The sequence below is a fragment of the Eumetopias jubatus genome, unplaced genomic scaffold (assembly GCF_037043125.1).
Source record: "Eumetopias jubatus isolate StellerSeaLion01/CBP00866 unplaced genomic scaffold, mEumJub1_p1.0 scaffold_14, whole genome shotgun sequence".
NCBI classification, from domain to species: domain Eukaryota; kingdom Metazoa; phylum Chordata; class Mammalia; order Carnivora; family Otariidae; genus Eumetopias; species Eumetopias jubatus.
In genome coordinates this window covers 66281862-66307593 of record NW_028274820.1, presented here as the reverse complement: position 1 = coordinate 66307593, position 25732 = coordinate 66281862, and the positions used below count along the sequence as shown (strand labels likewise).

The following is a 25732-nucleotide window of genomic DNA, read 5'->3' as shown; positions in this document are numbered from 1 at the left end:
TGGGTTCTTACTTGCTTTCAGGGGTCATGGAGGAAAGTTGGCTCTGTCCATGGGCAGAGTAATGGACAATTAGTCTTGTGACTAGGTACCCACCATCCCTCCAAGGGGTCTTTGCTTCCTAGGACCCCACCCTGTCTCTCCAAATCCAGCACTCCCACTACGAGGAGGAAGAGACCTCTATCCTTGCTGTCCGTCTGGCAAGGGGGAGGACAGAGGGAAAGTAAACATGCAGTGATGAACACTCCTCTTTGTGCTCCAGAAATCACCCTGCTGATTTCCTTGAGTCCTTCTTGCTCTGGGCCTTTACATGATCTATTTAGGAAGCACTCTTAACACTTCACCCATATTACTGTAGTGTTGTCTGTGGGTATTGTAAGCTGTGTGGTTTCAGCCTTTCCTCTGACCCATCTGCTTTCTTCTTCCGGAGATTCCTCACTATCACTGGATCAAGGAGAATTTTACTACTTTCCAGTATGAGTGTCAGTTAAAAACATCTTTCCAATTATCTCTAAGGTTTGGAAGTAAAGAAGGCAAGGTGCTTGTTTCTGGAAAATGAGCAAGTTGAAGTGGGAGTATTCATTTCTTGAGAGAGGTGTATGTGTCAACAGTGTTCTAAAGGAAAAAACCAGAGGCATTAGGGTCAAAGTAAATGGCCACAGAGTGGGTCCGGCAAACTGCCTTCCCTAGGAGCTCTTGACCATCCATGGGTGCCATCCACATTTTCCTAGGCATCCTGCTTCTTTTTCTACATCTTTTTGGACAATCAGACCCATGAAGTAGAAAGAAAGTAAAGAAGAAGAGAGTGGGAGGAAGAAAACCATTATTAAGAGGACAATATTAGTGAAAACAGTCCTACCCTCACCCAAGGATGATAGCCTTACAAGATAGCCCTTGGTGGAGCCAACTCACCTCCTTGCAGGAACTTCATAGGGTAGACAATGGCATGATATCTGTCTATGCTGAGGGACACCAGCACATGGGTAGAAACATAGAGCAGCACAATCTGAAGACAGAAACAAGAGGAGGTACATGACTTCATAGAAATGAGGGAATGCATATCATAGAAAGAAGTGTTTTGTGCTATTTAGAAACCCGTGCACTGAATCTAGGGAGGGATGAAGTTTGGGCTAGGGAGAGAAATGACTGACTCCTTATGTCAAGAAGCAGATTGCTGTTCATGGAATTGGACTTGTCATTGCTAGTGGTGACCAGTGAGGATGCTTCTACGCTCACCCTTCTTCACTCATTCACTTGGCTTCTTGGATACCACATCTCAGGGTCAGTCTCTCTTCACATCTGCATGGTACATTTGTGTGTAATTGACTTTTAAAGCTAAGCTAATTTTCCCTGTCACAACTGACATTCCAGAATAATTAGAAAGAAACGTTCATTTGCCATTTATCAGTGTGAGTTGAGAGACAATGGAAGGCATCTGGTTTCCAGGAGACCATGTGTGGTTTAGAATCATTTATCATCATCTGCGTTGACAGTCCCAGAGCTCACTTCCTCCTCCACTTCTCTAGCAGAGCTGTTCATTAGGGTCATTCCTTGGGTCCCTTCTTCCTCCTTCCCACCACATCTCTTATTAACCCTGCCCAGGCCCTTTAATTATCCTAAGCATAGTGTTATTTGTAGAGTTTGCAGAGAAGGAAATTGGGATATAAGAGGTTAACATCTCTTACGTGAAGAGCATAATCAAAATGTAATTAGGTGAAATCTCTCTGAAAGGATGAATAAGGTGGAAAATTTTGGGGTAATGTTGAGCCTCATTTCTACCAAGAGTCCAGACATATCTCTGTTTTGTAACCTTTGGGCCAGTTCCAGAGCCGGGAAGAGTAAATCAAACACCAAAGTGTAAGGGTGAGTGTCTGAATCTCTTCTAAAATGAAAGAGAAATACCATGACTTTGGTAATAGCTTTTGTCTGAATTTATACCTTATTGTTCTTTCCCTCACTCAGACAAATAATAGTCAACTATATTGTTGTTCTTTATTATTTTTATTTCCAGAACAGTACACAAATGCATCCCAGCACTAACATTGTAGAAGGTGCCATAGGGAAGCAGTTTTCTGAGGGCTGATTAGAGACTGAAGGTTCTCCTGAGGGATAAAAGAAGAGATTCTCCTCTTGCTAAAAAGGTGCTATATGGATGTCCAAGTTTAACTAAAAATAAATTAGACAACTGTCTTCTTAGAGAAAACTGGGATTTCTATGTGTGGTCCAAGAATTCAGAATTACTACAGCTGACCACACACAGCTCAGGAGGTGGCATTCAAGGAGGATGGGAAAGAAATCTCCCAAGGGCAGAACTCTGTGGGATGGAATGTCATGGTAAGAAGATCACAATAATCTCAGCCATCTTTTGCTGTGTTGAGTGAGGTGGCCGACACAAGTTCAGAATTTGGAGCAAGAGGAAAGTACAAAAAAGAGTGCCTGGAAGAGCAAGCAACATTAACAGAAAGAGACGTATTTTGAGACACAGTCAAAAACAGTAGTTAATTTCAAGGGTCTTCAAACATCTAGGCAGGGTAAAAAAAATTAAAGGTTACATAAAAGAAATGCATTTCAAATTGTCATGCCTCTTTTTTACAAAAATAAAATGCCAGAAAACAGCATAAAAACATGTTCAGAGTTTTGAAAGAAAAATTATGATCCAAGAATTTTGTAAATATCATTTCTGTGCCAAGGCACAGAATGATTTTTCTTAGATGTATAAGAAAGAAGAAAGCATAACATCACATAATCTCCTGAAAATCTTCCGTGAGGAAATATTTCTGCTGATTGTGCATTGTTTCAAAATTAAGAACTCTAGAAGAGGGACAGGATTGAATAATAACAGCTATGATAAGCAATGAGTCCAAAAAAACCCCACAACATGTTTACAAAATAACTATGAATATAGTTAGGAAACATTCCAGGGACAAATCTGGGGAGTTGAGTGAGAGGAGAGAGTATAAGGAAAGACATCATGTCATATATTTCCATTTGGACATTTTAGGCATTTCTTTTGTTTTTTACTTTGATAGAGACATATTAAATTTAAAAATTAAAGAAAAGCTATGATAGTGAAATAAAAATGGAGAAAAAATAATTTATTAGCTTCTTATGGTAACTGTAACAAAATTTGTGGTTTAAACCAACATAAATTTATTCTCTTACATTTCTAGAGACCAGAAGTCCAAAATCAGTTATACTAGGTCAACATCAAGGTGTTGTCAAGGCCACCCTCCCTCCACAGGCTCTAGGGAGGTTCCTTCCCTTTCCTCTTTCAGCTTCAGGTGACTGCCAGCATTTTTTGATTTGTGGTCACACCCATCCCATCTTAGGTCTATGGTTACAATGCCTCTTCCGTCTGTCAAATCTCCCTCTGCCTCCCTTTTATAAAGGATACATATGATTACATTTAGACTTATTAAGATAATATCTAATAATCTCCCCATTTCAAGATCTTTAACTTAATTACATCTGTAAAGTCCCTTTTTGCCATATAAGGTAATATACATAAATTTCAGGGATTAGGATTTGGATTTGGGGGCATTTTTCAGCCTATCACAACTAATAACCAAATAGAAAGGAAAAAACACGTAAATAGGAAAAAAATTAACCGAAAAGATTAAAATGAGGTGACTTAAATAACACCAAACACTATTTGTCTCAATAAATATAAATGGCTTAAGCTCCTTGACTAAAACAAAGACTATGTACAAAACCCTTCCCCAAGTCTAACTGCATACTGTGTTGAAAACAAACCTCTAAAACCAAATGATTATCAAAGTTTAAAAATAGAGTGATGGCCAAGGACACACCGAACAACTAAAACCAAAAGAAGGCATCTATTACAATATTACTACTAGATAAATTAAATTCAAAGCAAATTGCACTACATGAGACAAAGGGATTCTTTTTATTGATGAAAAATACAATACAGGGGCGCCTGGGTGGCTCAGTAGTTAAGCGTCTGCCTTCGGCTCAGGTCATGGTCCCAGGGTCCTGGGATGGAGCCCTGCATCGGGCTCCCTGCCCAGCGGGAAGCCTGCTTCTCCCTCTCCCACTCCCCCTGCTTGTGTTCCCTCTCTCACTGTGTTTCTCTCTGTCAGATAAATAAATAAAATCTTAAAAAAATATATGCAATACAAAACGGTGATGGAATATTAATGAACTTATATGTGACAAGCAACATAATATTAAATATGTATAACTAAAGTGTTCAAAGATTTACAAAGGATAAAACACAATAATACATAGATAGAAAAAATTAAACACACTTTAAAATAATACACATTACTGTAAAATATCTAGGCAACATTTCAAAACTGGTCCTAAACTAAACTACCAAGAAAGAAAAAAATCCCTCAATAGATTCCAAAAATTATACAACTTATATAATTTGCATATTTAAAACAACAAGCAATAAAAGCTGAAATTAGTATCATGTTATTTTTTTAAAATACCACTTGGAAATTTAAACACCCTTGTAATTAACTTGAGTCAAGAAGGAAATCAAAGTACAATTATAGTCAATTCATAAATGTCAACAATGAAAATTCTACACATCAACAACATATGGGGTACCATTTGGAGAACAGATGGCAGCTTGAGGACATATGTCTGAATTCTCACTACCCCACCCCTCAATTCTGACAAAAATGACCTAGGAAATATAAAACTAAGGAAAATCTTGCAGAGAAGTGAGACTTGAATGTAGCAAACTTAGGAAATTTTTATTTAGAAAAATACCAGATTGGATCCATGTAAAGGAGGATCCCTGTATTGACTTTAAAAATTAATATACTTTATTTTTTAGAACAATTTTAGATTTAGAGAAAAAATAGAGCAGATAGTACAGAGAGGTCCCACCCCCTACCCCCCACTTTTCACTATTATTAACGTCCTTGTTTAGTGTGGTTCATTTGTTAAAACTGATGAACCAATATCAACACATTATTACTAAAGTTTTACACGAAGCTTTACTCTTTGTTGTAAAATTCTATGGGTTTTTGACAAATGCATAATGTCATGTATCCACCATTCGTACAGAAAAGTTTCACTATTCTAAAAATCCTCTGTGCTTTACCTATTCAATCCTTCCAAATCCCTAGCAACCACTGATTTTTTTACTGTCTTCATCGTTTTCCTTTTCCAGAACATCAAATAGTTGTAATCATACTCATGTAGCCTTTTCAGACTGACTTCTTTAACTTAGCAAAATGCATGTAAGATTCCTCTGTGACTTTTCCGGGCTACACAGCTCATGTTGTTTTATTGCTGAATAATATTCCATGACATGGAAGTACCAAGGTTCTTTTTTTTTGTTTTGCTTTGTTTTTAATCCATTCAGATTTTGAGGAACGTCCTGTTTCTAATTTTTGACAATTCTGAATAAAATTACTATAAACATTCTTGTGCAAGTTTTTGTGTAAATGTAAGTTGTCAGCTCAACTGGTTATATACCTAGGAGTATAATTGCTATATTGTATGATAAGGGTATGTTCAATTTTATAAGAAACTGCCAAAATATCTTCCAAAATGGCTGTACCATTTTGCACTCCTACAAACAGCACTAGCATTTCACATCATCAGTTTTTTGGATTGTAGTCATTCTAATAGGTATGTTAGTGCTGTCTCGTTCTAATTTGCAATTCCCTAATGCCATATAATGGTGAGCTTCTTTTCATATGCTTGTTTATCCTTCTATCTTCTTTGGAAAAGTGTCTGTTCAGATCTTTTGCTCATTTTTAAGTGGGTTGAATTTTAAGAGCTCCTTGTATATTTTGGATAAAAATCTTTTATCAAGTATGTGTTTTGCAAACATTTTTTCCCATTCTGTGCCTTGTCTTTTCTGTCTCTTAACAGTGTCTTATGCAGAGAAGTTTTAAATTTTCATAAAATCCAACTTTTCATTTTTTTCTTTCATGGATTGTGCTTTTGATGTTATATCTAAAAAGTCATTGAGAAACCCAAAGTCCCTGATTCTCTCCTATGTTATCTTCTAGTAGTTTTATAGCTTTGCATATTTCATTCAAGTCTATGATCCATACTGAGTTAGTTTTTGTGAAAGGTGTGAGGTCTTTAGTCAGATCATCATTATTATTGTTTTATGTGGATACCAGTGACTCCAGCAGTATTTCTTGGAGAGGCTATCTTTTCTCCATTGAATTATCTTTGCTCCTTTGTCAAAGATCAGTTGACTTTTAGTGTGCATTTCTTTCTGGGTCTCTACTCAGTTTCACTGATCTATTTGTTGATTCTTTTGCCAATATGCTGTCTTGATTTAGCTGTAGTTTTATAGTTAAGTCTGGAAATCACATGGTATCTCTCATCCAACTGTGTTCTTCAGTGTTGTATTGGCTATTCTGTGTCTTTTGCCTGTCCACATAAACTTTAGAGTTTGTCTATATCTATAAAATAACTTGGTGGGATTTTGATTGAGATTGCTTTGAATTTATAAGTTGCTTTGAGCAGAACTGACATTTTAACAATAGTCCATCTTCCTGTCTGTGAACATAGAATATCTGTCTATTTATTTAGATATTCTTTGATTTCTTTCAATGACGTTTTCTTCACACTGATCTTGCACATATTTTGCTAGGTTTATACCTAAGTCTTTCATATTTTTCATGCCAACATAAATGGTTATTGCATTTTTAATTTTAAATTCAAATTGTTCATTGCTAGAATATAAAAGCACAATTGTATTCTTCAACCTCATTATTTTTATTTTCACTTAATAAGCCCACAGATTTTCTGTGTTTTGTTTTGTTTTGGTTTTTCTGTCTATTCTTTCTGATTGTCTACATAGATAAGCTTGTCATCTGAGAACAAAGATCTTTCCTCTTTCCCAATCTGTATACATTTTATTTCCTTGTTTTGTCCTGCTCAGTTAGTTGGGACTTCCAGTATGATGCTGAATAGGAGTAGTGAGAAGGAATATCCTTGCCTTGTTCCCAATCTTAGGAAAGAAGCATTCAGTCTCTCACCATTAAGTATGAGGTTAGCGACAGCTTTTTGTAGATGTTCTTTACCAAGATGAGGAAATTTCCCTCTATGAAAAGTTTATTGAGACTTTTTAACATAAATGGATATTGGATTTTATCAAATGCTTTTTCTGTATCTATTGAAATGATCATATAAATTTTCTTCTTTACATTTTTGATTTAATGGATTACTTTGATTTTTGAATGTTGAATCAGCCTTGCATACCTGGAATGAATTCCACTTGGTCATGGTATGCAATTTTTTTATAAGTATTTTGGTTCAATTTACTAATATTTGTTGATAATTTTTGCATCTATGTTCATGAGAGATATTGGTCTATAGTTTTCCTTTCCTGTAATGCCTTTGTCTGGTTTTGGTGTTAGGATAATGTTGGACTCACAGAATGACTTAGGAAATGTTCCCTCTGCTTCTATGTTTTAGAAAAATTAGAAACTTATTAGTAGGGGCACCTGGGTGCCACAGTAGGTTATGCATCTTCCTTTGGCTCAGGTCATGACCCTGAGTTCCTAGGATCGAGCCCCATATCAGGCTTTCTACTCAGCAGGGAGTCTGTTTCTCTCTCTCTCCCTTTGCCCCTCCCCTCATTCATGCGCTCTCTCATTCTCTCTCTCAGAAATAAGTAAAATCTTAAAAAAAAGAAACTTATTAGTATAATTTCTTCCTTAAATATTTGGTAGAATTCACCAGTAAACCCATCTGGGCCTGGTGCTTTCTTTCTTAGATTATGAATTATTAATTCAATCTGTTTAATAGATATAGGTCTATTCAGAGCATCTATTTTTCATTGTGTGAGTTTTGTCAGATTGTGTCTTTCAAGGATTTGGTCCATTTCAAGTAAGGTTATCAAACTTATAGGAATATAGTTCATAATATCCCTTTATTATTCATTTAATATTCATGGGATCAGTAATAATGACCCCTCTTTCATTTTTGATATTGGTAATTTGTGTCATCCTCTTCTTTTCTTGTTTAGCCTGGCAAGAAGTTTATCAATTTTATTATCTCTTTGAAGAACCAGTTTACAGTTTCATTGATTTTCACTAATGAATTACTGTTTTCATTTTAGTGATTTGTCCTAATTTTTATCATTTAAGACATTCTGCTTGCTTTAGGTTTACATTGGTCTGCTTTCTCTAGTTTCCTAAGGTGGAAGGTTAGATGATTAATTTTAGATCTTTTTTATTTTCTAATACAAGAATTTAAATGCTATGTTTCTCCAAAAGCACTGTTTTAATGTCCTATAAATTATGATAAATTATTTTTTCATTTTTTTCTTCGACCCACGTGTTACTTAGAAATGTGTTGTTTAATCTCCAAAAACATTGAGATTGGACAGCTAGCCTTCTGTTTTACATTTTTAGTTTAATTCTAGTTTGGTCTGAGAGCATAATTTGTGCTATTTCCACTCTTTTACATTGTTAAGGTGTGTTTTATGGTCCAGTATGTAATTTCTCTTGGTGAATGTTCTCTGTGAATTTGATAAGAATGAGTATTCTGCTTTGTTGGATGAAGTGTTCTATAAATGCCAATTAGGTCGATTTGATTGATAGTTTAGTTTACTTCAACTGATAGCTATTTAGTTCCACCATATCCCCGCTTCTAAGTACTGGCATAATTTATTTCTCAGCAATTGCTAGAATAAGTAATTGATAACATTTTTCTAAAAGGAAGCAAAATTTTTAATAAGAAATTAAAATAAATTTTAAAAAATTACCTCTGAGAAAATACCAGTTCCAGATACTAATCAGGGCTCTTTCATGTCGACTAAACTTTCAAGATTATGTTCAGAGCACAAAAGATTTTTAATTTTAACTATTCTCTACCTATTTTCTGAAGATGGAGTCACTCCACTTTCAAGGTCTGAAAATGATAGAACAAATGAAAATCATAGATGAATATAGATGCAAAGATTCTATAAAACTCTACTAACAAATGGAATCTTGTAGGATAAGGTTTTCCAAAATTGCATTGTGCATCTATAGAACTACAATAATTTAGACCTGGAGTATGGGCATAAGAATAGAAATATATTAATGGAAAATAATTTTAAGAGCTCAGAAACAGCACATCAATCCTAACACCAGTTATACAACAGTTCATTCTTTCTATACTTAGTTGATGTACCTTAATCCATATTATGTACATATATAAGGTATTAATAATACAATATATGTATATGGTACATATGTAATATTTTACACCATATATTTTACATATATATGTATATATATTTCCATTTATAATTTTTACATCAAAGCATATTCAACAGGCAAAGTGTAAATGTCTTTAATCTAAAAATAGATATTAACAATTACTGAGAAAAAAACAAGTATCCCAGTTATAAAAAAAAAAATTGAAAAAGGATAATAGGCAATTTAAAGAAGAAGAAATTCAAATACCAGTAGATATTTTTAAAAGTCCAATTTTAGGTGGTAATACAAGAAATACAAGTTAAAACAATCAGAGATAATACCTATTTTCTAACAATCTGTCGACGTTTTTCAAAAAGAAGAGTAGCCAGTGTTGTGTTAGTTTGGGCAGGGGGGGGAAAGGCAAAAAAAAAAAAAAAGAATTGACAAATTTCCTGGAGATTATTTAGACAGTGCTATATATATGCTCTGAATATTTGTATCCCACCAAAATTCACATGTTGGAATCCTAATGCTCAATTTGATGGTGTTAGAAGGTGAGGTCTTTGGGAGGTGATTAAGTTATGAGAGTGGAGCCCTCATGAATGAGATTAGTGCCCTTATAAAGAGGCCTGACAGAGCTCCCCAGCTCCTTCTGCCATGAGAGGGTATAATTTGAGGTCTACAACCGGGAAGAAAGCCCTCCATCTGACAATTTCTGGCACACTGTTCTGGAACTTCCAGCCTCCAGAACTGTGAGAAATAAATGTTTGTTGTTTCTAAGCCACCTTCTCTGTGATATTTTTGTTACAGCAGCCTGAATGGACCAAGACAGCCAGAGTAGGTCAAAGGCCTTCACAATGACCCCAAAATTTTACTTAATGTTTGAAATGTGAACATTTATATTCTTACTAATGTTATTTTTGTTTTATTTATATATTTATTATTTTAGCAAAAAAACAAATTAAAAAATCTTACAAATTATGCTTGTCCTTCCAACTAGAAGGAAGCGAGCAGTTTGTTGTGTAAAGGGCTGGGTTCTATATTACTTTCCTTATGAAGAATCCAAGACCTAGTTTTGGTGTCAGTTTGTCTCATCACATTTGTAAGGTGCGACATACCTGCAAATAGCGGACCACTTGGTGAAGGAGATCAGGTGCCAGAAAGTCTTCAGTGAATCGCCAAATGATGTCTGTCAAGATGTTAATCAGACCTGTGAAAGAGTCTAACAAAAACACACAAGTGGTTAATTTTAGTATCTTTTGAATTTCCAGGCCTGCCACAGTAGAAATGAATTCCTGCGGAGATTTTTTTTTTCCCCTGATTTATCAGGTGACCATTAAGGAAAAGTAAGCCAAGGCAGGAGTCCATTGACTTTTATTATTGGAGCTTCTTACCACTCAGATAGAGCCACCTTGGGAGGATTTTGGTAATGACTAAAATGATTTTGGTAATCATACAGTTGACATTTTAAGTCACAGAAGAGGAATTTTAAGGGGGTTTAGATCCCTATCCAAACAAGGACTGTGTGAGGATCAATAAGGGCAAAATTGAGAAAAGGAAAATATTTATCTTCAAGAAAACCCTCAAAATTCCCCTTTTTGTATCGTTATTTTACAATGTGGACCTCTTATTACCTCTCTACCATCAACAACTTCCCTCCACCTCCACCCCAGTTTCCTTTTCTTTCTTCTCCTTTCCCCTTTCAACGTCTGTCCCTGGAAAAAGTCAAGTGCATGATCTATCAGTTTAATCAACTTAGTTGGTTAAACTACAGAGGAACTGAGGCCAAGATTTGAGACCAAGGTCAGAGATTTTATGCTCCTGTGGTTATCTTTACTCATTTCTATAGTTACAGATTGTACGTTGTGCAGATGTCTACATCAGAAATGGTAAAATATACTATATGTCTTGAAGCTCCCTCTCACCCTTCCATGACCGATATCACTAATTGATCATGTGATTCAGAATCTTTCTCAAAACAGTGCTGGAGAGATTCTCTGCTGATTATTGGATAGGGCTGGGACTTAAAACAGGAAAAATAAGAATTCATTGACTTAGGGTCACTTTCTTAGAACATGGGCTATAACACTCTGTCAAGGACCCAAGAGACAAGGCAAACTCATTCATAGGGTGGCTCTTAGAAGTCTGGAGGAAGTGTTGGTCCTTCCTAGGCAAGGAAATGGCTGAGTTGCCCTGACAGACAGTGGAAAAAAGGAATAAAAAGACCAAAGGAAGTGGGCATGTTGTAATGGATATATTATGTGAAGCCAGAAGACCCACCAGGGAATTATATTCCATGGAGGGCTCAGAAGACACATCATTCATGAAGAATGTCCTGGTGAGAGGAACCCCAGCATGACAAAGATGCTCATGGTGGCTTCCTACTGTAAGCCAGAGTGGATGGTAGGAGAGGTGGTCATAGAGCCAGGTCTTGTAGAACTATAGTAAGTATACACTGTAATAGTTCTCCTAGTCCTTCCCCAAAGGGACCTATGGTCATTTATTTGAGTGACAGTACACTGGGGAAAGAAGAATATACAGACATTTTGAGGACTATTAGACACAGGGTCTATGTTGACATGATACTTGGCTACCTGAAATGTCATTATGGCCCCACTACAAGAGTGGAATCTTATAGGACCAGGTAACAAATAGAATTCTAGTTGAAGTAGAATGGTTCGCTAGATCTGCAGACCTTTCATTGTTCATTTCCCCAGTCCCTGGGTATTTAATTTGTATTGACATACGCGGCAGTTGGAATAACTCCATATTGGGCTCCTCATAATAGTGGCAGACAGTAAGACTACTCATTTGGACAACATGATGAATTACCCCTTATTATGGTCAATCTAGCTATTGTTGTATTTGACTGTCCTGGAATTACCAACAATGGAGACCAACACTGAGCCCCAATATAACACTATTTCTTAAGACCAACTCGCTACCTTGTGAAAAGTTGACTACATTGGGTCCTTCAATACTGCAAAGGCCAGCTATCCATCTTCCCAGTGGATACCTATTTTGGGTATGAACTTGCCTTCCCTGACCTCTGAGTTGTAGTCAACACCATTCACTAATCTCTAGAGGATTTCTGATTGCTCAACTGGAATGGAATGCCACACAACATAATATCTGATCAGGAGACCCACGTCCTAGTGAAGGGGATATAGGCTTGAACCACTGATCGTAGAATCCTCTGTTTCTATCACATAGTGTACCACCCAGGAGCCGCTATCTTCTTGGAGCACTGGGATGGACTACTAAAGGCACAGATAAGGGGCCAACTTAATGGCACTCTGAAAGGATGGAATGCCATCCTTCAAAATGCTGCATATGCATAAAATCAGAGCTTCCTTTATGGTGCTGTGTTCACTAATAGGAGGTAGACAGACATCTGAGAACCAAGGGGTAGAGACAGGAATGGCCTCACTAAACATCACTCCCAAAGGAGCCCTGGGACACTTTGTGCACCTCTCTGCTCTGCAGGCTGGAGGGCCTGGTTCCAAAAGGAAGTACAAACCTGCTAAGGGACATAGCAAGGGTCCCTTTGAGCTAAAAGTGATGACTGCCACAAGGACTCCTTTGTCCAGGGACTAGCAGTCGAGAAGAGAAGTCACCACTGTGGCCAAAGTCAGTGGCTGTGATCAGCAGATGGTGGTAGAGCTGGGTTTATACAATGAAGAAAGAGAAGAGTATGGGTAGAAGACAGGCAGTTTACTTCTCAAGTTATGATTGACGGCAGTAATGAATGAATGGGGCTAGGGATGCTGGGCATACTGCAGCAGACCCTCAATGAAGAGTTGTGCAGATTATGCAGGCTCTCGGGTGCCCTGTCCTTCTGCGGTGGGAGGGTGATAGGGGCTGAAACTGAGTCTTTATTCTTGTCATGAAGACGTGCACCCTGGCTTCAGGCTGCACAAAGACAAGGCAAGTGGCAGCTCTGTCCTGGATGACACATGAACTGTACCCTCTAATAAATTGTTCAGATCAAAATTTGAATCCTGCCTTTGTCGAGAAACACTGCTAGCTGTTATGGGAGAGGATTCTATTTCCGTGCAACTCTACTCAGACAGAGGAGTGGGCAGAACCTCAGTCAGAAGTAAAGGGTTATGTGTTTGGTTGGATTCAGGCTCTCAGAAAGCTGAACAGCTAAACAACAAAAGAAACTTCAGTTTTGGAGTAGGCCACTCGTAATTCCATTTCCAATAGTTTATTTTTATTGCTGTGTTTCTGTTAAAGAGAAGTAAGAAGTAATGAAAACTGAAAATGACACTGTCACTTGGTTAATTACTTCTGTGGACCCTGGAGAATGAAAAGAGAAAGGAGGCCAGCGTCCCGAGCAGGTAGGGCAAATATAGGTGCTCAAAGCACATTTATCAAGTAAATTGTCACTAAGGTTTGGAAAAGGCATTTATGGCTTTGTAAAAATTAAACTTTTATTTAGAGATAATTAAAGACTCACGAGAAGTTGCAGAAATAGCATAGAGTCTTCACGTACCGGTCACCCAGCTTTCCTTCTGACATGGTGACATCTTATATAACTAGAGTTGACTTTGTTGTTCAAAGGACAATTATTACTCTTAATCCAGGTTTCTGTACAACTGAGCTGGTCTTAAGGAATGTTACTAAGCAGTCATTATATCCTTGTTAATATTTTAAGTATTTAAAGTATCTTAAGATTTTTTAATCTAACCAAAAACTATGAGGTAAGTTCCCCATTTTATAGATGGGTAACTAAGTGTGATTAGAATCTTTTCTAAGATCTTATAACAAGTTAGAGGTAAAGGCAGGCTTTTAACCCAGACTTGGATGTCTGTGTCCACAGTCTTCACCACAGTACCTGTGTGTTTTTCTTTCCTTTTCTTTTCTCCCTTTCTAATTCTCGTTCTTTCTGTTCTCATATATTCCGCAGACCAATATATAGGCATGATTCTTCCTCCCATCCCCTCGTTCCTTTTCCTGGCTGCCCTGATTCTTCTCTTGCCCCCTTCTATTTATAAGACCACTCCATCCATAGAATTTGCCTTTATTCCTTTAGAGAACTGTGATGGTAAGTCTTCCTTTTCTGGATCTTCACTATAAACAGGATAAGCTTCCAGCTTAGCATAAAGACCTTCCACAATCTGACCTTGCCTACCTCTTGCCAGATACCCACGCGACATTTTTATATTGAGGACCACGGTGATCATACATTCGTGTTTTCAGATATGCATTCCCTCTTCTTGAAATTGCCTCACTCCAGGTATCAGTCTGTTGAATTCTTATTTACCTTTGAATATCTAGCTGACATGTCCCCTTTTCCAGGAGCTTCCCTTGGCCATTCACACAGTAGAGGCTACAACTAAAGGTACTTGGCCCTCCCACTCTTATGCCCAACTGTCTCTTCCTTTTTGTGTTTCTGTAGATAACAATTAGACCACTGGCAAGCACATGGGCACTACAACAAAAATATCAGAGATTAGGGAAATCTTGTAGCAGTCTTGGGGAGTCAGAGAAGTGCTGAGGAGGTCAGATTTGAGCAGGGTCTTCAGAATTCTGAGTTGGGACCTGAAACCTCAGGAAGCATTTCTTGGCAGGAATCGACTGGAGGGATGAGTGGAATGGCCATTGGAGTTCCTTGGATCTTCTTTTTTGTTGTACTTATTCTTTAACTAAAGAATAATGGGGAAAATCTCTAAACTTATGTTTCTCAAATCTAAGTGATTATATTAACAATTATAATGTCCTCCAGTAAAATTTCTTTTTTTCCCCTGGAGCTCAGTCTGAAATAAGCCCAGATCTGGGAGTAGACTATCAATGGAACTGGGCCCCAGAGTTTGTGGCTATTAAGCAAATACTGCTCTATCTGATCAGTAAAAAGCTATTTAGTTACCTAAGTAATTGAATACATTGCAAATAAACCTTTCTTAAATGGTAATTAACAGGACCTTGGGAACAAAGGGTACACTTTAAAGGCTTAATCACTTCCATGCTATTATTCCTCCTTCTTAAAATTTCTTCAGTGAGAGATCCTAGGAAGCTGCAATACTCAGAAAAACCAAAACAGGCTCACCACAGGCTTCATTGCTCCTTTGATGGTCTCTAAGAAACCTGAGTGTCGGTTCCCAGTTGGAGCATGGATATGAGTGGAGTGGGGAGAAGTCAAGAATGAGGGGACACCTGAGCTGAACCTTAAAGGGTCAGTGAGGATGGGTCGGGGAAAAGCAGGTGAAAGACACTGATTCTAGGCAGAGATGACAGCATGAACAGAGTTATGGCATGAAACAACATCAGTTTGTGATTGTCTTTCAGAGAAGTCTGAAGTAGGAGCTTCCAAGGGCAAGAAACGGGGCTGGGGAGACAAAAGTTGGACCTCTTAGGGTCTCGTGTGCCAGTTAAAAGAGCTTGTGCTTTTTCCTGTGTACTGCGGGAGCTAGTGAATGTTTAATGTGTTCAAACACCTGTTTCAAATAGATTTCTCTAGTCTCCTTTGGGGGATCAATTTGGAAGGTCCAATGCTGAAATCACACTATACTTTTAGGGAAAGATGCAAAAGTACGGGAAAGAGATAAGTGGTACCTGGTGTATGTCAACTAGGAATTGGGATAGAGAGAAGGGTGCAGATTTGAGATATACTTTATAAAGTAAAATAAGGAGGACTTAGTGTTTCAAATGTGAGATAGAGCAAGAAGTCCTGGCTTGGGTGTTCGTGGTAGATGGTGGTGCCTCTTGAGAATACAAGAGGATAAGCTCGTTATATTTGGGTTGTTCCCAGTTTTTGGCAATTCCAAATAAAGCTGCAATGAATATTCATGTATAAAATTTTGTGTGAATGTAAGTTTTCATTTCCCTAGGGTAAATACCCGGGAGTAAGACTGTTGGGCCATAGGATGAGTATATGTTGAACTTCATGAGAAACTACCCGACAGTTTTTCAGAGTGGCTGTACCACTGTGATCCGTACCCAGAATAAATGTCTGAGAGATGCATTCTCTCCTTGTCGGCACTTGGTATTGTCAGTATGTTTTATTTTAGTCATTGGGCTAGGTGTGTCATGGTCTTTCATTATGGTTTCCATTTGCATTTACTTAATGGTTAGCCATGTTGTTGCTATGATCATCCGCAGCCCCTATGCTTCACATTCCTCTTTGAGTGCTCTGTCAGGGTGGGAGCTGAGGTGTGGAGGGTTTTAGAGCTCCAGTCTCTACTTTCATCTGCCCCCGTGTTCCTGTAACACGGTTGCAGGTTGTTGCTCAGTGCTTGCTAAGCTGGAGGTTGGAGGGCTCTCCTTTGTCTTGGCTCAGCCTTGGTCTGACATCAACCTGTGCACCAGGGCCTTGGGGTTGGGACCTTCTCGGGATCCCAATTCCTTCCCCACCATGGCATTCAAACTTCTGCCTCATATCTATGGTGGGTCTTGTGTGGGAGAGAGTTTTATGCCCTTTCCCTAGTGGTAGGTGACGTTCAATGGAATTAGTAGAATATCTTGAACCAGCCATTTTATGCCCCCATCCCCAAGAGTTGAGGGCTTTTTATTGGTTGTCTCTATGTCTTTCCCTGTGTTCTGGGGCAACAGTCTTTGGTCCCACAGTGGCCTAAAGTGTTGAGACAGGTGACTGAGCAGGAGGGCATGATTTCGTACCTTTCCTGAGGGCATAAATTAAACCTTTATATATACCTGCACACCATCTTGGTAACAACTCCTTAACTCCGCCATGGTAGAGAGGAAGCAGCCATAGACAACCCTTTAACTGAATGAATATAGCTGTGTCCCAATAATACTTTATAAAAATAGGCTGCAGGCTGGATTTGGACTGAGGGCTGTAGCTTGTCAACCCCTGACCTACAGAATAAACTACAAATTGTGACATTTGGAGCCTTCCTGTGTACCTCTTAGGTCTGATCTTTTCTTGTGCTCCTGGAAATTTGTACCATAAGAGAAACCCTTTCAACCAGCACATTAATACTGACAGCTGGTTAGTTGATCAAAACGTTGGTTAAAAAAAGGAAGCACACTCACAAACCCATCTTAAAACATTTTAATAGAAAACATTAATGTGCATGCATTTATCATTTCTTTAATGTAGGGCTAAGACTTTTATTTGATTTTATGCATCATCTTTCTCTTGTGTGCATAAAATATATCCGTAATGCATCTTTTATTATTTCCAGTTTTGTTTTCTTTTAATTGGAGTGAGAACTTGAGATATCAGCATAGCAATTTGAGGCAGAATCTCACTGTAGGGATTTTTATAACCCTCTTTCATTCTTTTATAGTTCCAGTCCCTGTGCTTAATTCTATTGCTTCTTTTAGTGACTCAGAAAAAAAATAGTCAAGTCTTTCCAAAGTATCCAACTTAATTTTCACAGAACAACAACACTTTAACGTAGTTTATATTAATTATATTATTTTAATAATGAGTACAACTGGCACAAACTGGTTTGGGAACAAACACCTGTGACTCATATAACCCAAGAAGTGGGAGCAGAAATGGATGACTTTGTAGGGACTATCCTGCTAGTCATGGGTGCGAGTTAGTCAGGGTGTTGGCATGAAGAAGATGAAGCCAAGAGACCTTACATGGGAATCCTTTACTGTTCCTTGACCATTCCCGGCTGTTCACTCTGCCAGCCCCTTTCTTTATGTTGCTCCCCTGACTTGGGAGTTTCTTTATGCACCTCTACCTAAAGAATATCCTAACTCCTCTAGGTTTAGTTCAGGGTTACCTACTTTTTGAAACCTTTTCTGACTACTGGGATTGGCTGATTGCCTTCTCTGGACCTCTCCCTACCTTGCTATCAAAGTATCTATAACAGATTAACACATTTATGTTTTGTATTTCTCTCTAATTCTGCTATATTAGGAGAGGATAAAGATTATATTTTATGCACTGTCTTGTCTTGGACCCTAACATCTTTTTACATGGTAAGGGCTTGGTAACTTCCCGTGTAATGAATGACGACATTGTTATTGCTATTGCTTGATCGGCTGCCTCAGCAGAGGGTTTCACAGAGCAGACTGAACCCCATTAACTATCTCCTTCAGAGTAGATTGAGGTAATGGTTATAGAGTCAAGACGCTGGAAGGGGGAATATGATTGGAAATTTTGATCCCCAAGCAGGTTTTTTTTTTTTTTTTGGTAAATTTTAGAATTTTTTTTTAGAGAAGGAGAGAGAAAGAGAGAGGGAGAGAGGGGCAGAAGGAGAGAAAGAAAATTAAGCGGGCTCCACACCCAGCGCAGAGACCAATGCAAGGCTGGATCTCATGTCCCTGAGATCATGACCTGCGCTGAAATCAAGAGTCAAATGCTTAACCGACTGAGCCACCCAGGCGCCTCAATCCCCATGCAGATTTCTAAAAAAGTGATCTAGATTCTGAGATCTCTGCTAGACTGCAAGCTCCTGGTTAGCAGTGGCTGTGCCTTACTCATATTTCTAGCCTCATCCCTTTTCAGGGTATCTTGCAAGATACTCGCGCTTGCAAGATAAAGGAGGAAATGTTGGTGAACTAAACAGATTTGTAAAGTCCTTGAAAATGCGATGCCACTATTGTAAGATTCACCTCACCTAGAGAACATGATGAAGCACCATTTCTTAGATTCCTATTTATTCTCAGCTGATGTTCATACTTTCCCATACAGAGAAGAACTATGGGAATAATGAACACTTAGCAAGCTGAGTAACTTTTTCTTGGCAAGTGAGTAGCATGTGAACATTTGTCACATTGGATAAGGGGACCACTGAATACAAACAATTTTAAGGAAGACTTTGACATTTCTGACAATGTAAGATTCTTTTAGCTTCAACTATGGTGTTATGGATGAGAGATGCCCTGGTTTTCCTGGAGTACACTGTGGATAGGATTGTCCATGGAGAATCTCCAGGGTATACAATGTTTCCAGCTCAACACAATGTCTTTAGTGTTGTTGTTTGTTTTGTTTTTAAAGCAAGGGAGGTGATAATTGTTTGCCTGTGGTTGGGCATGAAATAGCAATTTTTGATATTGCTAAGCATCCTTTTCTCCCCCCCAACCCTTTCTTTGGAACAAGATTTGAAGACTTTATGTGAAAATCTGTTTAATGATGGAACTTGCATTGCTCAACCTGATGCCAGGTAATTAAAATTTTTTCTCAAAAAAAGTAAGTTCTTGGGTCTCTAAGTTTTAGACTCATTTTACAACTAATATGATCCTGGCACTGTGCCCTTTGCCGAGATTAAGTACTGGATGAGCTTAATGGCCCACTCCCCAGCTCTTTATTAATCCTGGGAAAGTGGCCCGCACCTCAGTCATTACTGCTCAATTAGGTAAATAATCATCACATCCATTCTCATTAGACCACTCTCTCCACAGAAAGCTGTTTCTGAGATTTTCATTTAGTCTTAATAAGTCATAAATGCCACTAGTATCTCCCTTTTTCCATTGGTCCACTAAACAAATACAAATCATGTATCTAATTAAAGGAACCCAAATCCTCCTAAAACCTATTCTCTTTGCTTCGGTTGTGTGCAAAAGCCAAGAATCCCATTATATGAGGCCAACTGGCTAGCGTGGGTCATTGGTTATTGCCGGGTGGTGAAGAACTCTTATACTTAGACGTGCAAATATCAGGTTCAGCAAGCGCATATGTTTTCTTGAAGTGGGGAAAAATAAGTCATCAAGTCACTACTATTTCTTCTCCTTCACTGTTTTACTGGGAAATTTCTTGAGGCATGGCAGTACATAATCATGATCACACAACATGAGGCTCAAACTGACTCTGAGTGTAAAAATATAAGACATGGACAACTTGTCTCCTCCTTTAATGAGAGTTTGTTTTCCTAGTAAGAATGGTCTTCCATCAATCCCATCAATGGTTTTGGATTTTTAAAAACCCAAGTGAAGGAGAGAAGAGTTCCATATATAGTTATCCAAGAGATGAATTCTTTGAATGTCTTTTTTTTTTCTTTGCAGTTCTTGCCCAAAGACAGCTGAGTTGTAGCAGGTTGGCATGCAAGTAGTAGATTGCAACAAGAAATAGTTAGTTCTCATTTCATCCTGCTGCAAAAGGGCACAGGCTGATACATAGGGAGGTGAGGCAGACAGAGATAGGCTGCTCAGATCCCTCTTGAAGAACGACCTCCCTATCCAGCTGTGAGAAGTGTGGTTTGCTGGCATCTCCTCGCCATTAGATACCCCAGGATCTGCCTCAGCTTCCTAGTTGAGATCACACTATTAGTAGTACAAGTCCTGTCAATGACTGAGCAAGGTGCGAGTAGAAGGGTCTCGTCATTTCCATCCAGCACGGGAATCCTATAATGAGCGAGCAGAAACTGTAAGATTGTCCTTATGTTCTGATGGGTCCTCCTGCCCAGTCTTGCTTCTTCCTTTTTCTTTTCATAGATGTTACATCCCCTCCCCCATTTTTGCGTGCCTTATTCTGTTTCAGCATCTGTCTCCCAAAGAACCTGACTTGCAACAGGAGGTAGGGCAGGAAGGGACACATGACCATTCATTGTCTAGGGATAAAAGGCTGCCTCTTTGCATAATCTAAGAGTTTAGCTCCTAGCGCAGTCCCAAGCTCCTACCCAATTTTCTGGAAGATAGTTTTCTGGAAAAAATGATAACTAGAATGTTCAGCCTTTGTTTAAACTAGATCTACAGTAATGACTGTCTATCTTATTTTCTACAATGCATGCTCATTAATTTATGTTAGTTAATGTAATACATTTGGCATCCACTAACAAAACAGTGTTGATTAAATTAACTGATTGGCTTACAGGGTGAATACAACCAAGCCAATACTTGAGAGAATAGAACACAAAGAAATACTGGTTGTGATGAATGGTTCCAAGATAGGACCATTATTTGTTGACAGAGATGCTGTTTGTGGGGCAATTCTTTGTTGGGCTAGACTGTACTGTGCATTGCAGGAAATGTGGCATCCCCAGATTGTATGATAATTCCAAATGCCCAAGCCTTTCTAAATGCCCCAGGATTGCCTCCAGTGGAAAATCACTTGTAAAGCAAGCTGAGGTGTTCAAGGTCAGAATTATCTAGAAGAGTCTGAACTGCTGCATAATATATTAGGGCCAAGTGAGTTGTCTGTGTTGAGTCGGGAGTGGGGAGGATGGAGCCGAAGCCCAGAGGAGACAGAAGATAGGAGCAAGCAAGCAGAGGGGGAAAGCAGAAGCTAATCACAGGGTCAGAAGGAAGCTGGAGGATTTGGGCCACCGTTCGGTCACTAGAACAGCAGAGTGAGACAAAGCAATGCCCAGAATAGTTGGTGATTGCCCAGATAATGGTGATTGATGAAGGCAGAAACAGGGATCAGTCTGGGAACAAGAGAGCCGGCTGGGCTTCAGACTTGTACGCATACACTGGACTCTGTATTTATTTCCTTGGAAGAGGCTTGTCTCAATGTGTCTTGTAAGGCCTTGGCCTCATCTTTCTAGGTGACACTCACCTTTCCCAAAAACCAGTTCTCTGAGTCTGATCTTGCCACTAAGGAGGGTGGAGACAAATTTTGGCTGACTGCCTTTGTGCCAGGCATTGCTTGGGGCTATTTAACATGCGTTGGTTTATTTAATGCAGTGTTTGTATGAGTATATCTGGGCCCAACTCTCTAGTGTACACGTCAATAGAATTAGTGACCATTCAGAGTCTGCATTCAACTTTGGGTTCAGTGAAATTTGGAGCGTAAATTGGACTTTTATGTATTTCTAACTGAATAGAAGAATTCTAATTAGATGAAACGTTTCAGCCCAAGGTGCAGTCTAACTATAGACACTCAGAAAAATCACAGAATCTTAGAGAAGCAGGAACACTATCCTTGAACCAACATAGAGACTTCTGCATGTGGTAAGGATTTACCTCTATAAACAGTAGAGGCCAGCCAGGTCAGACATAATTTACATGTAATCTCTTTCCATCACCATAGCTCTCCATTTATATATATATATATATATATATATATATATATATATATATATATATGTCTATACACACACACACATATAACTGTCTCAAATAATAAAATTTCTGCATCTTGTGGTCATAATGAGGATTAAAGTAAGCAAAGCACAGAAAGCCCACGTGTCAGTACCAGTCACAAAGGAGGCCTTGAATGCACGGCACCTGCTCTGCTCAGTTCCCCAAGGGAGAAATGAAGCCACGAGAATGTAAAGCAGTGTGTTGAAAGCCACACAAATGATAAATACAAGAGCCAGGACTCAAACCCAGGTTACCTAGTCTCTTATTTTTGTACAACTTTCACACTAAGAATGGCTTTTAAAATGTTTTAATAATTGAACAAAGTTACAAGAAGGAAAACCTTTTGTGGCACAGGAAAATGATATGAAATTCAAATTTCAGGATCCACAAGTATATTGGAAGGCAGCCAGGCCCATGTGCTCCCATATTGTCCATGGCTGCTTTCCTGCTATACCAGCAGAGCTCTGTGATGGAGTTCAGAGGGCCCCCAAAGCCGAAAATGTTTAGAAAAAGCTAGCTGACCCTTCTCTACACCTTAGACCCCTGATCCTTCCATTAGGCGCAAGTGCTGGTGGATCCAGATTGCTTGTGACTTTGCCAAATCTTCCGGTATTCTTGAGGAATTATCAAATTGCCACGCAGGTTGCACTGAAGTGCTCCCTGCTGGCTGACATCGGAGAGTTGTGAAGGTAACAGATGGAAACAGATTCCTTTCTTTCATCTTAGCAAAAATCCAATCTCACTCTCTTTCATGTTCAAAGCATTTGATTAATGAGGACATGAAGGGGGAGAAAGAACAATCCCTGCTGTTGCGCTGGGCTGGGCTGCCAGTGCAGCTGCCGTCGGAGCTCCTTCCCCCCATCACCCCCAACCGCGTCTGACAGGTCTCGGAGCACCAGTCCTGCCCCGCCGCCCAGGCTGCGGACTCCGAGGCTGACCGCGCAAGCTCTGGAAGGAGGCACCTGCTTTGCACCTGCTTCTCCGCTCGCTGGCTCTCTGGTTTTGGGCAAGGCATTTAACTGCTCTCAGCGTCGGTTTCCACGGGGCCAAAATGGGAGTAGTGCAAGCATCTGTAGCTCGGGCAATTGGTAGGATTACACGAGAAAATATATGCAGAGTTTGTCCGTTTGTTTGTTTGTTTTGCAGAGAGTTTGCTGAGTGAGCATTCAGTTAATTTTAACTATTATTATTATTTTGTGTGCCTATTTGTCAGCAAGGAAGAAGCTCCTTTTCTGATCTCAGTGAAAACGCCCTGGAAGGTGTTTTACAGACATTTTTTAAAAAGTAACACAAGCACACAATATGCAATTCAAGCAGTACAAATAATAAAAATAAATGTCTCACAAAATGATGTGTCCTGGGATGTTCAATGCAGTGCTATTCATAATAGCTCTAAACTGGAAAGTACCCACATGCCCATCCCTGGTAGAATGGAGAAATACATTGTTCTATATTCACACAGTGGAGCCATTCAGGAAAGAATGTGAAGGGTCTACAATATGTGTAACAATGTTGATGAATCTCTTGAACAGAATGTTGTGTGCAAAAAGAGCCAGACATGGGGTGCTTGGGTGGCTCAGTTGGTTAAGTGTCTGCCTTCAGCTCAGGTCCTGAGGGAGCCTGGCATCAGACTCCCTGTTTCTCCCTCTCCCTCTGCCTGCCACTCCCCCTGCTTATGCTCTTTCTCTCTGTCAAAAAGATAAATAAAATCTAAAAAAAAAAAAAAAAAAAGGAGCCAGACTTAAAAAGCATACATACTGTAAGGCTCCATCTAGATAAAGTATAAAATCAGGTGAAGCTCACCTTGGTCTTTGGGGTTACCCTTGGTGGAGGTGAGGGGTGGTGACTACAAGTTGGTGGAGGGGGGTTGGGAAAGGCTGGTGGTGCTCTGTTTCTTGATTTGGGTGCTGGTTACATAGGTGGATTCAGTCTGTGAACATTCATTAAACTGATATTTGTAATGTGTGCACAGGATTAGAATTCATATTTCAATATAAAGAATAAAATCTAAAAATAAAAAAGGCACCCTCCACCTACTCTTGGCTCCCACTCACTCAGCTCCTTCCTCAGAAGCAGCCACAGTTACGATCAAGCAGAATAACCAGAGCTAGTCACTGAATGTACAAGCACATGTCTGCATGGATATCTTGTGGGTAGTCCTTTCTTTCTTCTTATTTCTGGAGAGCAAGTTTTTGTTTTATTTCCTAATAGCTTTATTTTTAGAGCAGTTTTAGGGTCACAATAAAATCGAGCAGAAGTACAATGAGTTCTCCTCTACTCCCTGCCCCCACATATGCACAGTCTCCCTTATTATCAGTCCCCCACAGGAGTGGTGCATTTGTTGCAATTAATGAACCTACACTGACACATCATAATCATCCAAAGCCCATAGTTTACATTAGGGTGTTTTCTTGGTGTGTACACCCTAGGGGTTTGGACTAATGTATAATAAAATGTAACCATCATCACAGATAGTATCAGATCGAGTATTTTCACTGCCCTAAAAATCCTGAAAGCAAGTTTTGATGGGCCTAGCCCTATGTCCAGTTGACAATCTGTTACAAACACAGATCTCAGTAGAAGGAAGAAAGAGCAAAGGAGATGAAAAAGAGCCTGAATGCTGGGTAACCCCCCTAGACCTGGCAAGATTTCTGCAAACGATTGTTGAATTGTCAAAGTGAATTTAAGTGCTTCAAAACGGATGGGCCTTCTTCCTAGTATTGGGTTGGCACCCAGATGTAGTTATCTCATATCTTCTTTGTGTTTGAAACTCTAGGTATCCCTTTGGGCAGCCCTAGTCCTAAGCCTATTCATGATGAGCACTCGGCCTGATTTGTGATTCAGAATAACATCCATCTTTTCTGTGAAACCATTTTCCTCATCCTGAAGCTATAACAATGTCTGACAATAGGATGGGATATTTGAAATCAGGGCCACCATGAAGCCATGGGAAGGCATCCTTGTATTTCTGGCCTTTTATTCTGTCTCATCCTTCTGGCTGGTGCCTTTCTCCTGTACTTTTGGCAGCATCAACAACCCCAAATGTTATTCATCAAGACACACTGCAAGTTCCATTTCTCCAATAGGTTCCCACCATGTTTCCCTGGAGGACTCTGATTTGCATCACTTCATCTAGCCCTTCTTTAAGTGGTCATCGGTCTACACTATTGATTGCAGCCTACTAGGCTTCAAATACCATGCCATGTGCTAGAAATACTATAAGGAAGCAAAGTCCATTCCTGTCCTCAGTTTGTTCACATTCTAGAGTCAAAAGGAGGCATGTAAAATAATTTACCACGTTATTGCATGGTATCTGTGCCAACGATGGGGTGACTGATCAGATCCGCTAGCGTAGGATCCAAGAGGACAAGGCAGGCTTCACAGAGGTACCCCTGGAGCTTTGTATCTTGAAAAATTAGCAGTGCTTTACTAGAGAGATCACAGGAAGAGAGCAGTACGTGTGAAGGCATGGGAGTATGAAGCACCTGTTGTCATTCATCATTTTGAGTATCAGTGCATTTACTAGTCTTTCTAACTAGACTGTGGATAAGACTCGTAACAGCCTGCTCTGTTCCCCTAGTCAAGTTCTAGACACTAAAATTAGAAACAAAAGATTAAGGGCAAACACAGGAAGAATCTTTTTAAAAGATTTAACT

The 25732-nt window shown here is 39.2% G+C and overlaps 1 protein-coding gene across 2 annotated transcripts in view; it reads right to left on the bottom strand.

Annotated features, from left to right (window-relative positions):
• Nucleotides 1-25732, bottom strand: part of NPSR1 (neuropeptide S receptor 1) — a 155348-nt gene that overhangs the window by 41982 nt on the left and 87634 nt on the right. The window contains exons 3-4 of one of the 2 annotated variants that reach the window (XM_088018421.1): nt 10247-10350; nt 910-1003 (exon numbers count right to left, since the gene is read on the bottom strand). The exons of the other annotated variant lie outside the window; for it this stretch is intronic. Coding sequence (XP_087874547.1) covers nt 910-1003; nt 10247-10350 — 198 coding nt within the window. The remainder of the gene's footprint in view (nt 1-909; nt 1004-10246; nt 10351-25732) is intronic. 2 annotated transcript variants of the gene reach the window in all.